The following is a 15,000-nucleotide window of genomic DNA, read 5'->3' as shown; positions in this document are numbered from 1 at the left end:
ACTGCCTATGAAGCACGATTACTTTTCCTCTTTTAAACAATAAATTTCTTGCTTTGTGGTGTTGTCGTCACCGTAGCCGTAATCGTGCTCAAGCCTCTTTTACACTGAGACATAAGCATAGTCATAACTAAAGCATAAGCAGTGTAAACCGGAAGTAACATAAGCATAAGCATAATAAAAAGGAATCGTTCCCATTTTCCTACGCTTATACTTATGTCACTTTGATGATTGTGTAAACCGGATGCAACATGAACAGAAGCAGAAGACCGAGGTGTCAGCTGTTTTTGATGCCAGCGTATATTACAGTTAACAGAATCTAGGTACTGTTTTTTTACGAGAAACTTGCTGAGACGGTTCGCCATTTTCTGTCTACCTTTACCACAAATCATGAAATCGTCAGATGAAGTATCCTAAAATAAAATTCTCGGCCCGCTAGTAGCAGTTCCCGGCGTACCAGTTTATAAAACTCTGTTTGTTCTAATATCCCTTACTCAACAGGACCTCTTCCTGTTTTCTCGTTCTCTCCGTTGTCGCCGTCGTCTTCGTCTACGTAGCAACAACAGAAAGGAGAGAATTTCCTCTTCGTCTGACATTTTGGAAACGTGGTTCGTCCCAGTCTCCAGCGAGCCACTTTTCTTATGCTTATGCAACAAATGTGAACGTCGTTATACTTGTGCTTATGTTTATGCTGATGTCATAGTGTAAACCAGGCTTCCCTGATAATAGTATTACTGCTTTAAAAAGAAAAAATGGTCGTGCTGCACGCATTTTAGTAAATTTCTTCATCGTACTACTTTTTCCGCCTCTAACCTTATAACAAAACCGTTCGCGCCAATCCAATTATATGACAGGTAACCAACAGTGCTGGGCTTAAGCACTGCCCCACATATATTATTAGTGATCAGTAACCTTTTTTTTCCACCAAAACAAAAGAAAACATTTGCATGATAACGAGAGCTCAATTCCCGGAAGATTAGTTGAGGACACCAACACGGGGCGCCGTGACGTCACGTGAAAACACTCTACAAAGGTAGCCTGCGCAGCTGGCGGGAAGCCAAGCGGAGAATGTCCCTCCCGTGCCTGCAATTCTGCCGGCTACGCAGGATTCTATAAAGGTTCATCATTGAGTTCGTTACAAAGACATTTAATACATTTTGAACATTTTTCAATTGAGTGTCGAAAGTAATTAGCGAATTACTTTGGTTTTGCATCTACTTCACTCAGTGATTGGTTCAAAGTTCTCGCGCCACTTTTTCAACCAATCAGAAGTGAAACCAAAACCAATCGTGGCTCGCGCGTGCACATTTTCCCACCTTTTGCGTCGGCTCCGTGTAATTACTTCGAGTTTTGATTGGTTTACTGGATTGTCTGCGTTCTTTTTGATTGGCCAAAGTAATTACTTTGGTTTTGGTTTTACGACACTCATTTGAAAATCCGCGCTCTAGTGCATTGTTGTCTCACATCAGCATCCATAATGGCAACAAAACGAAACAAAAAAACACGCGCGCCTTTGGAGATAAATGTAATGAAATAATTTTCTGTTTTTGCCATTAAAATGAAAGGTACTTTTTTCTGTATTACAATTCTTGATATCTCCTCGTCTTTACCTCAATGCGATTCCGTTTTTACGGTCTCGAGCTCCTAACTGAGATGACTTATTGAGCGGAAACCGTTCAAGTTTGTGAATGTCACCAATTTTCCCATACTAGCTCCCTAGGATTGGTTCAATTGATTCTCTGCATCTGATATGTTTGGGTCAGGTGATGACTTCGGTTTAGTTACAGTTGAAGTCTGACTATTTCGTGACTTAAGCGTAGTGTTACATTTAGGTTTTTCGAGAAATGAGTGACAGGTTATCAAAAGTCAAATAGTTCCACTGTTCGATGCCATGCGGATTTTTTCGCGCCTTATTGGAATTCGGTTTTTTGCCATAGTCTTGCCAAGTTCTACGGTTTTGTAAGTTTCATAAATAAAAGTATGGTGGATTTAATTCGCTCTTGTCCGTTTTGTACATCAAGTAACAAAAAGACAATAAACTTACCAAAAATGGGACCCCATCAGTGGGTGGAAGATAAACTGCATCAAACGAACAACTCTTGTTATCGTGGCATGGTGTCGAGTTGAACAGTTTACTAACTTCCTTGGCGCAGAGCAAGAAGTTTCCAGTTCCCCTCAGGGTGAAGTTCATTGTTTTGTTATCCTTTTTTTGCACGCATGGGGCAGCCCACAGATACTTGGAAGTGACAATCTGGTCATAACCCTTTGGACCACATGGATTGTAGATGAGAGTCGATGTTTGTTCCGCCTCCTAAAAGCAATTTCGTGAAGAGTTAAAGGGATAGAAAAGACCAGCGCAAGTTACGGCCGAGCTTCGAATATAGTGGCATCGACATTTAAATATGGCGTTTTAGTTACACGTAAGTGATGGAGTTTACCCCAAAAGAGCGACAACTCTCATTAGGAGAGTTGATAATGTAACTTGAGCACCGTACAGGGATTCTAAAAGGGATTCCGAGATCTCATTATGAGAACTCACTTCACCCTATTCCAACCGCGTGGAAAATGAAATAAGTATAAATGGACGATTTCAGTGATAAAAGAAAGAGAAATCTTAGACAGTCTCTTTCACAACAAGCAGAGAATTAGGGACCACTATATAACTAGCCAAAGTCTAATGAACAAGAAAAGTTAAATTTGGAGGAGGAAAAGAGTATAAAAGGAGTACGTAAACCAAGTTTACGTGTAACTGCTTCTCACACAAAGCTACAGCATACCAGCAAATAATCATTGCAAAAAAATTCTCAGTATTCTTCCAATCTTGAAACTAATGTGTTAACCAAATAAACTATTCCCAAAACTTGAAGCTTTAATTTCGGGCAGTGGCTGTCTACGTTTCGTATCATACGTCCCCAAAGTCGGTGTGTGAAGGAATTACACCTCAACTTTGTAAATGTACTACCTTTCAGTACGTACAGTCACTACAGTGTACTACTGGAATTGTCGAAATGATGCATTCTCGTTATTGAGATCAATGGCTAAGACGGAAATTGCTAACCCAATTTCGACAATTCAAGTCCTAGCTGTAAAAGTGTGACTGACAATAATTATTGTGACCTAAACCTAGCTTATTAATGGCCTGGCTTCCGTGAGTCTGCAATAAGTCAGTGGTAGTGCATCCGAACAAGTAATCGGAAGGTTCGAAACCTGCAAAGGAGCACTCTGAGTTTTTTTCCGAGTTTCCACCATTGAAAAGATATCATCACTTCATTACTTTCTTTTTGTTTTTCCCCTCAGGTTAAACGTTTTTTTTTTACACATCAGGCTGGTTAATACATGCGACAAACGCCTACGCACGAACAATAACTAATTAAAACAAAACCAGAAACCCATAAGGGTTGAAACGTGTAACGGCCCTTTGTGTGCTGCGAAACAAGCTTCTCAACATTCAACTTGCTAAGTACCGTATTTGGAACAACAAGAGCGAGGGGTTTCCAAACATGGTACTTAGCACTGAAACATTCAACCAATCAGTTCGTATGAATATTCGGAAGCTGTGAACGCGCGTTACACGTTTTAACTCTTATAGGTTTCTGGTTCGACGTGTTTGGGCTTTCAGACAATTTTTAACTTGTTTCGCATACAAAATTCTCACTCAGGCTTACCCTGCGCCACAATAAGATAAAACAGCCAGTTCACGATGTATTAATCTTGACACGGCCTTAAATCAGCTAACTGAGGCCTCATTAAACAAAAAAAATGCAAGCAATTTTTGAGCAGGAAATCCAACGAAATTTAAGAAAAAACGAGAAACGATCTTTTTTGATATCATAGTGGCAAACTGAGAGAGATCTGTCTGGTAAAAAAGAAAAGCATCTTTTCAATCCAGTCAAAGATCTCTTCTTTGAGGGTTCTGGAAACGCCCTTTCACTATTGTGAAGAGCCCATAATATTGATTTCAATAATTTATTGTCCTATGTTTCCCAATCTGGTTCATTTATTCATTCATTTATTTGAAATTTCAGTATTAACGTAACCTGACCGATGTTGCAAATTGTGATTATAAATAGATTAAAAGTTGAATGGTGACATTTTCAGGTGGGCTAATGTTTCACTTTAATTAACTAAATTTTCAATGTTTTGCCCAATGATCTCGGAAAATAGGAAGTGGCTGATAAACTGTAGTCTACCAGCTTTACCTTTACAAGCTGCGCAAAAAACCTCCTCTGTGCCTCCCTCATGCCATAGCACAGGAAGCTGTGTGTGAAAACTTGGTATTCTTTTCCATATAAAGTTAACTTCTCAGGTTTTTGTGCAGGTTTAGTTGGAACAAATGTTATTTGTGTGGAAGCTCCTCCCATATCCAGAGCACCAAATGTTGTGTCGCGAGGATAATCATTCTGGCCTCCTTCCTTCAAGAACAAAATAGAAGATGTAATATTGTGCAATGACTTGTTCCCATGTAAAGTTGGCTAGAGTAATCTGTACTGTCACAGGGGCGGATCTACGGGGAGGGTGCAGGGGGTGCGCATAACCTCCCCTGAGATGACCTGAGGTTTTCTAATAGAACTGGTATTGAGCAAAGAAGTGGCGAGGTAAATATCCAACGCTAACCACCGACACTGAGGTGAATAGTTGTTTTAGTATCTACTAAAACAGTGAGATAATATACAGCACAAAAAAATAATTTGGATGTTTTCTTCACTTGCCACGGATGCAAATCGGGACGCCATTTTTTCCCAAGTTGCTCGGAGGTGTAAATAGCACAGGATATTCGCAGTTAAACGCTATCCACTGTTTTAGTATATACTAACAAAGGATATTTGGAGTTTGAGTAAGCCAATCTGAGTGTGCGTTTAACGTTATCCACCGTTTTAGTAAATACTTTGTAGACTGAAGTCTCTCTAAGGAGGGAAAGGCTTAATATCATTGAAACCCTGTTTAAGCAGCTAAAGCATCTTTAAACCACTTACAAGGGAGTAATCCAAAGCATCCTTCAGGTAGTTTACTGTTATCCACGATGACATTCCTTCTTCTTTGCCCGTAATTATTCGAGCATAGTTGTCTTCAAACATGAAAGGCGAATTAGCCAAAGCTTTACGTACGGAGGTGAGGATCTCACTAGCTGCTTGAAAGTTGGTCTTACTGCAAGTAAGAGAGATAACAATACATATCTAATTGACCACTCCCCATAGGGGCTTTTCAGGGCCATTGAAACACAATGATGATGGAACATTCAACAACAACTGTTAAGAATCCCAATTGGCCAGAGGCAAACTAGTTGGCTATTTACAAGTGCAGCTGAGAAGTTGAACCTGGGACTACCAGGAACAAATAATTATTCAACCGGTGGTCAGAACGTGTCTTGAAACTGGGAGGCCGCACTGCGTCCTAAACAAAACAACCTTCCTCTCCGAAATTCTAAGTAATAAAATGTGCATGCTGGCCAGGTATACTCGTCGAATGCTTGTAATGTAATGATCATGAATGGAAAGGGTTGCTGTTCTTTCTTCCAAGGAGGAGGAGTAATACTCTCACTTGCTTCCTGCTACTTAAGATATGCTCCAGCAACCTCAGCCCCAATGGCTTCTGTGCAACTTTGCCCCTCTTTTCAAAGGAAAAAAACTGAAAAAGCAATACCAAGGGGAATATTTTTCTGCTCTAATCTTCATCCATCTCTGCTACAGCTGTATGCAGTTACTGATCGCTTCTATAACAAATTTGTGGTAATATTTTGACAAAGCTGCAAACTTCAGCTGCATTTAGATTATAACTAAACACAGTTGTATCAGGAACATTTAAAAATAGTTGAACACCACGTTTGCCTGGAGGTCCGTGTATTGTTATTTGTAAACCGGAATAAGAATAACTGGAATAGTCCCAAAAGAATGCGCCCTTAGTATCCTCCTCTGCCTTTACAAGACACAAGATGCAAGCAATATTGTATAGCTTTATGGGAAACCAAAGGTTATAATACTGTATATGTCTCCACGGGGAAAAATGAAGGAAATGGTTATTCAAAAATCTGATTTCCAAGAGTGGGCTGACTATTACAGGGTTTCTTAGAGGTGAACTGATCAGAGGGGTTCTCATTAAAGAGCATAAGCAGATAAAGGTAGGGTCAGATTCAAGGTTTGGGGCTGACTGTCAGTAAGTTCTTGAAGGAAGGTTGATTATAGGGCTGAACCTTGTTACAGGGGTCTTAAGATTAGAGGGAACTTGGGGGTGCTGTTTAGGTAAAGGGGTTCTTTGATTAAAGCCTTTTCAAAAGGGATTGCTTAGAGAGACAGACAGATCAGGGATAATATGTAAGAAGGCCTGATTTCAGAGGGGGTGATGAGAGAGCAAAGAGATGATTAGATGGGATTCCTTTCCTGTGTGGTCTGTTGATAAAGAAGGCTACTGATCATGGGGGAGGGGCTGTTTAGGAAGCAGCTTATTAGAGAGAGGTATCAAGTTATCCAAGGAGCTAATAAGACAGGGAAAGTGATTAGAAAGGGGACTCAGAGAGCAGAATGAAAAGAAAAGGATTGGTTGGAAAGGGGGTTAAAAGAAAAATGTTAATAAGCGAGAGAGCGAATGATTATGAGAGAACCTTAAATTAATCTCCCAACAGGAGGCTTGACAGACTTTCTAATTATGTTATCATTAATAATTAATATATGAACTGCACTGTATGCTTGAGGTTCTTACTTTAACAGCCTCATTCCCGCAGTAGCTCCTAAGTATATTGGTGACTTGTTTTGTGCATAGGAAGGTATAAGCTTCTTTGCTTTTCTTTCAATACAGCTATGCAATGACTTTCCAGCATCCTCGGGATTATCATAACTTGATATTCCTCTTATATGTCCATCTGTAAAAGGTGTGAAGAAATGACAACACTAGACTGGAAATACAGCCACTGGTCAGCCCTTTCACCCCAGAATCTCCCCACCCTACATTGATGAGTCAAATCGTCTGGCCTCAGACAGACTAAAATCTATTATTGATCCATAGCCCTTGCAGGCTACGGGTCTAATTGTTAAGTAGTGTCACTCTCAGGAGGGAATGGGTTGAAGATCTTCAAAATGTCAAAGACCATAAAGAACATAAAATTAAAATCTCACTAAGATCTTGAAAGAACTTTAAAGATATATGTCAAACCCTTTAAGTGCTATGTATACTATGACCAAAATATCAATAATAATTATTATTAGTTATATTATTCTTTTTCTTTGGATTTCAAAACTAAGTTAACTACATGTAAACACTAAATGACCTTAGTTTTAAGCCTTAATTTAAATAGACACCTGTTGCATTGATTCTAACTGGAATTTCTCTATTTAATTGATGTCCATCATTATTACATGTAACTACAAATCTTGAGAGAAATGGGTAAAGGAGAAAATTTTAGGCATGGTATATTGTGTTTTGCATAATTATATAATAAGCTGCATTCACATGCATGCTGTTCCCTAGACCCAACCCTGTGAGGTCCAATCAGTCAGCTTGGACTGTGAGTAATGGCGGACCCTAAAATCCAAAACTTAAACACAAAGAAAACAGCCCTTGGATAAAAATCAAAGTCCAAACTTTGGCCAGTCCGATGTTAAGCACACATACATGCACAGTGTACATGTACAGCTGTACTTTCAAACTTTGAAGAAAAGAAGGAAGTTATTGTTGATCATAGAATCACTTTAAGGATCCTCTTCCTTACCGAGATAAAATAAATCAATATAGCAATAACAATAACAATAACAATAACAATAACAAAATATAATAAAATAAAATGCCAGCCCCTATTTTTCACGGACATATGCCCATTTTAACATAATATGGCAATGGCTAAAAAACCTCATCAGCTCACTCATGAGCTAAATTCCTCAATAATAATAATAATAATAATAATAATAATAATAATAATAATAATAACAATAATGACGTGGATAAGAGGAAAAGTTTCTTTCTGTATTTTAAGGTCAGCACTACTCTGCCTCAGAGGCTCCAGATCAAATAGGAGGCGAACCAATAATGTTAAAGACATTGATGTGGACGTTGAACTTGCCAGATCTAATATTAAATGACTTTTCTATTTTATTTTATTTATTTATTTATTTGGAAGTTTTAAAACAGTTTTAAACAGAGAAATATCTATATTGCTCGTAAATTTATAGTTCTTACCTTTTGGAGATATTTTAATTTTTGTAAATATTTTTATTTTTTATTATGCAAATAAAATGATTATATAATAATAATAATAATAATAATAATAATAATAATAATAATAATAATAATAATAATAATAACTCCACCATAAAGATCTAGAGCAGGAAGGCACCTACAAAATACCATGGTGTGAATGAAGGAGATGGGATCCAACAGGCAAAGATGAAAAAGAATTTCATTCAGAAACTACATTGAGTGCTCGCTGCACCAGCCCTGCTCAACTAGAAGGATATGATATGAATGATATCCAGGATCCCTTGCAGATTTTGGCAAGATAGACTCTTCTATTAATTTTGTTTTACTACCAGCACCTTTGCCAGGATCTTCAATGACAACCCTGTGCAGTTTTTCACCACTATTCATTCAAACCAGTGAAAAAGTAAAATCCATAAGTAATTTAATAATAATATTAATTTTGAAAATATGTTGAAAATGACAATAACTACAAAAAATTATGATAAACAAAAACTAAGTGCAAGCTAACAAACTTTTATTAGTCATATTCAATATAATTGTACCTTTATCAGTAACTGTACATTGTCCAATCTGCTTTACAAGAGCTGTTCCTTTAATTATATCACTGACTCTCCATTTGTAAATAAACATATTCGTATGAGTTGATCCTGCATCCAATACAATTCCATACTAAATGGAAGAGGAAAGAAATAATACTAAATGATGATCAGGCATTTATATAACTGTGTTGTATAGTGCCGGCTGCAAAGTAAATGTTACAAATTTCGAAACCGTGAATATGTCTAAAAAGATAGATGCATGATATAAGTCCGTTTGGTTGTGAAAACTGCAATTAATCTTTGGTATTATGTACAAGAGAAAAAAAATTCTTGTACAATCGTCTTTACCAATTATATGCCAGATCTTCAAGAACCTTACACAGCTAAAATTTATCTTTAAGTTTGCTGTATAGTAAACATGTTATTAATATTTTTATGAGACGAAAGACAGACGTGGTCCTCGCACTTATCTGGACAATTCAAGCAATTGTCTCAAATAGACAATGAAAAATTCAGGTGGCGTCAACGGGATTCGAACCTATGACCACTGCGATGCTGGTGCAATGCTGGTGCAATGCTCTACCAACTGAGCTAAGTAAGGTCAGCAATATGGTTTCAGAAGTAAACACTCAACATTTATGGCCATCGCTGAGCTTACAAACCAGATACAGTATTTGAAGCTTTTGAAAGAAATAGTCTTACTTTCTCGTCTTTATTGATCTCAAGAAGGCATTTGACATGGTTAACCATTCCATCCTATTAGACAAATTGGATTTTTATGGTAAACGAGGTATTTCTCTGTCTAAGCTTCAAGATTATCTGAATTCTAGGTGTCAATTATTTGTTGAAATAGCCAACTGTAGATGTCAATCATCATCCCTCCAAACTTTTTAATGTGGAATCACTCAGGGGTCTGTGCTGCGGCCACTCCTTTTTCTCATATACTGTACATTAATGATATCTTTGCATCTTTAGCCTATTTATAATTTATAATTATTTCTGAACTATTTTGCAAATTGTTAATCGCGAACTTTCCCTTGTTGCTACATGTACAAGGTTCAAGGCTAATAAGTTAACTTTAAGGTAAAGTAAAGTCTCTGTTACGAGCCTGGGAAGGCCCATCAGGCCGGTGCTTATCTCCGGTTTCCGTAGCATGAAGCGACTAGGAGTATTTATGCTCTCCCCTGGATGGGATGCTAGTCCATCGCAGGGTTACCCCGGCCCAGAATTACGCTGGTACCCATTTATACACCTGGGTGGTGAGAGGCACCGTGAGAGTAAAGTGTCTTGTCCAAGAACACAACACAATGTCCCCGGCCAGGCCCTGAACCCAGACCACTCGATCCGGAGTCGAGCGCACTAACCATGAGGCCACCGCGCCTCCCACATTCAACTTTACATCCTGATAAAGCTAAATTTGTTATATTTCATCTGTCTAGAAAGAAGATCAATTCTAGTGATCTCACCATCTGTATTGATAATAGTACCATACAGAGAGTGGAAGAAACTAAACAAACTAAAAGTCATCATCCACCAAAATCTCTGATGGAAACCTCACATAAAGGTATTTTTGTCAAAAATTGCTAAATCTATTGGCATCATCATGAAATTGAGACAATTTCTTCTATCCAATACTCTATGCATCTTGTCTAATTCTCTAATACTTCTTTATTTCCAGGGCATTACTAAACACAGGAACGGAACAGAATATACCGGAATAAACTGGAATATGCTGGAATGAGACGGAATAAGACCGGATTGAAACAAAATGAACAAGAATGGTTATGGAATATACCAGAACGAGCCGGAATGACACCAGAATGAGCCGGAATGACACCCAAAAGCAGAATATACCGGAATGAACCTAAAAATACCAAAATTTGGTGTTTTAGTTAGCACCGACTGATTTTCGGTTGTTTCAGTCCGCTTTTGTTGTGTCAGGTGATTCCCTATGGGAATTGCATGTGTTTTTTGCCTTTTGTAACATTTGGAACACCTCGATCATGAGAAAAATTTGACAGGTATATCCATTGCTAAATGAATAATTATTTGTTGTGGAAGTAACATTTTTTTCATGAACAAATATAGTAGCAAGAGAAATAGAATGTTATACTTATTGTTTTTGTCTATGGATCTTGGAGGCGAATTTCACTCTGCGAGTCAGAAAACCCGTGAACATTTTTATTTCATTCTGACAGGTCAATTGTGTATTGACCAATCACAATCAAGTTCAGCGAACCACAAACTAATTACCGTTGCTGCTTGCCTGCTTCCCACGACCCATACATGATGGAGATATACGGAAATAGATTCGTGCAAACGGCGGAAGACTGTTTTTCTCATCACGATTGTTGGCAATAATGCCATTGAACCTGAATGCAGTGTTTCCTTGTTTGAAGAAAGAAGTCAGAAGCAGAGAAAAAAGATCGATTGTTGATAATATATTTACATGAAGAATTGTGAGAACATATCGTGACTCGTTCCAAGCCTTGTTACTTCCCCTTTAATGCAAATTAATGTTTTTTTTTCTGCCAGTCTCTCTATTCTGCAACACTTATTCATTCAAATTATAGAATGATAAAAATTATTTTTTGTTCCTTGTCATTCCGGTCCACACTAATCAACTTGATTCTGGTGTCCTTTTGGTTTATTCTGCCTTATTCTGTTGTCATTCCACCTCGTTCCAGTATATTCCGGTACCATTCTTGTTCATTCCATCTCGTTTCGGTGTCATTCCGCCTCATTCCGGCATACTCCGGTTTATTCCTTTCCATTCTCATGTTTAGTAACGCCCCTTATTTCCAATACTGCTTGATTATCTGGGCCTCCACTTTCTCATCACATCTCCATGCAACCTCTCTTCTGCAATCCAAAAAGTTCTTAGAATCATTACTTATTCGCCCCCACATAGTCAAACTTACTCTCTTTTCAAGAAGTTCAGGTTACTTAATATTTTTAATATTTACAAGTATCAGGTCACTTGCTTCATATTTCTGCATACGCAAAAGGTTATCCCTATCCCACCTTCTTCTCTCTTTATTCTCAATGCCTACTATCATCACTATTCTACTTGTCAAAGAGATAACTTGCATATTCACCACCTGCAGATTAGACCCACCGTTACTCCATCTGTGTTAAAGGTCCTCAAATTTGGAACAGTATTCCTCTTTCATTATGTACTTCCCTCACTCTTTGCAATTGCAAAAGTAAACTCAAAGATTACTGTCACTTTAAATTGTCTTCTCTCATTTAATTACCTTTTATACATGTATAATGCTTACTTATACACTGTATGACAACTTTCCTTCCTTCCTTATTATGTTGTTTCTTTCTAGCTAATTAAGTATGTCCACAATTGTTAACTAACGTATTAACGGTAATAATATTTTCTTAAAATATTATTATTATTATTATTATTATTAATATTTATTAGCAGGCACCTCTTGTAATTTCTGTACTCTGACCTAGGCTGCATAAGCCTCTGGCTTTGGCTTCTCATTGTTTGTTTTAAAGGAACATTGCTTGTTTTAAAGGAACATTAAACATTAAACAGAGACATGAAACCACACAGTTGGGAGCAGGTCAATTTGTTGGGCTCATGTGTCCCTGTGAAAGGACTCAGTGATCTACAATGTCTACAGTTCTTTCATATTATTTTATTATTATCATTATATGCTCAGGAGATGGGAAGCAAAACTCCGAGGTAATGGAATTGTCATGGTAACATGGAGTGAGCCTTATCATGAAAACCCTGGGTTCAGACACTTTCTTACTTTTTGCTAATAGCAGTTCACTGTACTAGCAATGTCTCCAATTCGAGTCCTTTTGCTTGTTATTCCTTTTCATCTAGAAACTCCTTTGCATCACTGTTGTCCTGGGTCAACCCTAGATCCTTTACAACTGGTTTTAAGAAAGACATCTCACCTCATCCTTAACAGTTTCCTTGTATAGACTGATTACAGTTATACAAATGATTCCACTGAGGATAGAGGCTATTGACACAAGACAGCCTACCCAATCTCGTACATGACAATCAGTCCTGTTTTCTGAGGAAACATCAAAATATTACTGGTGATATCCCTGTCATAAACTTGTGTATAATATTTAAAGGGGCACATTCACGGCCTGGAATTATTTGCAAGACACGTGTCAATTTTCAGTCAAGATGAAGCTTACAAGTCATGTAAACCTACATGACCAAAAACAATTATTTCAAATGGAATTGTTGAAACTGTTTTGAGCCACCTTAAGCTAAATACGCGCAATTCGGACAGAGATCCTTCAATTTATTTTGGCTCCCTGGTTTCGCTAGCCTCTAGGTTATATCAGGGGAATGGCTGCATTCCTAAAAGGAAGGAAAAGGGATAGCGAAAAAGGAAAAAAAAAAAGAAAAAAAAGAAAAAAAAAAGAGAGAATTAATAAATATATACATATATACATATATATTTATTACACATAACATGAGAATTTTATTCCATAAAGCTCATTTGTACAAATCTATACGCTTTATTTTCACATGTGGAAAAGGCTTATACAGCCAATCAGAATGGCGTAGAGCTATTTCACATGTGGAAGTATAACCAATCAACAATAGTGTAAAGGCGTTTCCATGCCAATCACTCGTGCATCTCGTGCATCTCGTGCATCTCGTGCAAATCGTACTTTTTTATTGAATAAAATTAAATTTGCATTTATTTTTAGTGAGTTTTTGTTTCTAATTTGCGTTCAGAAAACTATTTTAATGAAAATTCTCGTCTTATGTGTAATAAACAGTTCACGACATAGAAAGTGCTTTGTTCGGGGCTTTATTCACTCATTGTTTGTGTCAAAAACTCTCACTCGCTCACTCCTCGCTCGTTCGGGTTTTTGACACAAACAACTCGTGAATAAAACCCCGTACGCCACACTTTCTACGACGTAAACTATATATATATAATGTAACATATTTACAATACGTAATGGAGAAGACAAACTTCTTCTCCTTATGACGGAAAGTTATTATTTTAGGACTCTACGTTTTCAAAACGTTATACTGTATCTAAGATTACAGCTGTATTTTTGAACTTAACGTTACCCCACACCTAGACTGATGTAAAAGGATTCGCAAACGCGGTAGCTAATCTCACGTTTTCCATTTCGGAAGGAATGCTTTTGCAATTTTTCACACTTAAAAAAGAAAACTAGCATTTTTATGGTGGCAAATTTGTAGAAAGTAAGTGAAGCTATGAATTTCTGAAAGACATTTTCGGGTACTTCAAGTTGGAAGAGATCTAATTATATACAATGTAACTCGTTAAAGAAAACTAGACGGAAATGAATTTCCTTGGAACACAACAACAAGATTTAACATACCTTCAACAGGATTTCTTAAGAGCAGGGGTGAATTGTCCTCTCCGTCAGGAGAATACATGTGTGGAAAGAAACTGTAGTATCTTTTCCCTCACGTGAGCCAACAATTACAAATTCAACTAGGCGTTGCATTTCCTTTTCTAAAGGAGAGCGGAGCTCTGGAGACGAGTAACCGGATTTTTTTGTTGTGCGATGGTGAGAGTATGGAACACATGAAGACCAAATAAAGACATAATCATACCCAGGTTAACCAGTTCGTTGATACGATCCATATTATTGTCCAAACAGAAAGCCATAGATGTCAAGTCTCCAGCTTTCAGACTCAATCCTCAGCTCTCCAGCCGAGCAAGCAAAATCTCCAGCTTAGCTTGGGTTAACAAACTTTGTAATACATATATCGTATAATATTATTGTTCCACAAACGTAAAACTGTTCATGATCTGAGAAATCGTGAAATCGACGAGAAATCAGCGGCAAATTGACGAGAAATCAAGAAATTCTAGACCCCAGAGTCCTTTTCTAAGATGTTTTCTTCTCACTGCTCGTGTTTGTTTACCCGAAGTGACCTGGGTTCGACTTGTTTTTACGCATGTGACGCTCTGTCTGTCTCTCTCTCTCTCTCTCTCTCTCTCTCTCTCTCTCTCTCTCTCTCTCTCTCTCTTTCCACGCGTTCGCCATCTTTGTTCTGTCTTCTCATCTGTCGAATATGTCACAGTCAGAGTACTCAGAACTTTCTAGTAGTGAAGAGTGTATATTTGCTACTTCTGCTGGACCTTCGGCACCCAAGAAATCAAAGAAGATTGGGCCAAAACATACAAACATAACAACGGAATAATGTGTTCTTTGGACTGTCACTTCTCTTTTTACAAACGTGCCGCTTGATGAAACAATACAGATTTGTCTGGACAGATTGTACTCTCTCCCTGATCCT

At 37.7% G+C, this 15,000-nt stretch overlaps 1 protein-coding gene across 1 annotated transcript in view; it reads right to left on the bottom strand.

Moving 5' to 3' along the window:
• The window catches only part of LOC138043107 (ectonucleoside triphosphate diphosphohydrolase 8-like), a 19,108-nt gene extending 4,882 nt beyond the window's left edge, over positions 1-14,226 (bottom strand). Inside the window, exons 1-7 of the mRNA XM_068889232.1 lie at positions 14,073-14,226; positions 12,645-12,766; positions 8,724-8,850; positions 6,691-6,850; positions 4,971-5,142; positions 4,197-4,409; positions 2,042-2,308 (exon numbers count right to left, since the gene is read on the bottom strand). Coding sequence (XP_068745333.1) covers positions 2,042-2,308; positions 4,197-4,409; positions 4,971-5,142; positions 6,691-6,850; positions 8,724-8,850; positions 12,645-12,766; positions 14,073-14,130 — 1,119 coding nt within the window. The 5' untranslated portion in view covers positions 14,131-14,226. The remainder of the gene's footprint in view (positions 1-2,041; positions 2,309-4,196; positions 4,410-4,970; positions 5,143-6,690; positions 6,851-8,723; positions 8,851-12,644; positions 12,767-14,072) is intronic.
• Between the last annotated feature and the right edge of the window lie 774 nt (positions 14,227-15,000).

The sequence above is a fragment of the Montipora capricornis genome, chromosome 3 (genome assembly GCF_036669925.1).
Source record: "Montipora capricornis isolate CH-2021 chromosome 3, ASM3666992v2, whole genome shotgun sequence".
NCBI classification, from domain to species: domain Eukaryota; kingdom Metazoa; phylum Cnidaria; class Anthozoa; order Scleractinia; family Acroporidae; genus Montipora; species Montipora capricornis.
The sequence above is the reverse complement of the archived record's forward strand: the minus strand, read 5'-3'. Positions and strand labels throughout refer to the sequence as shown.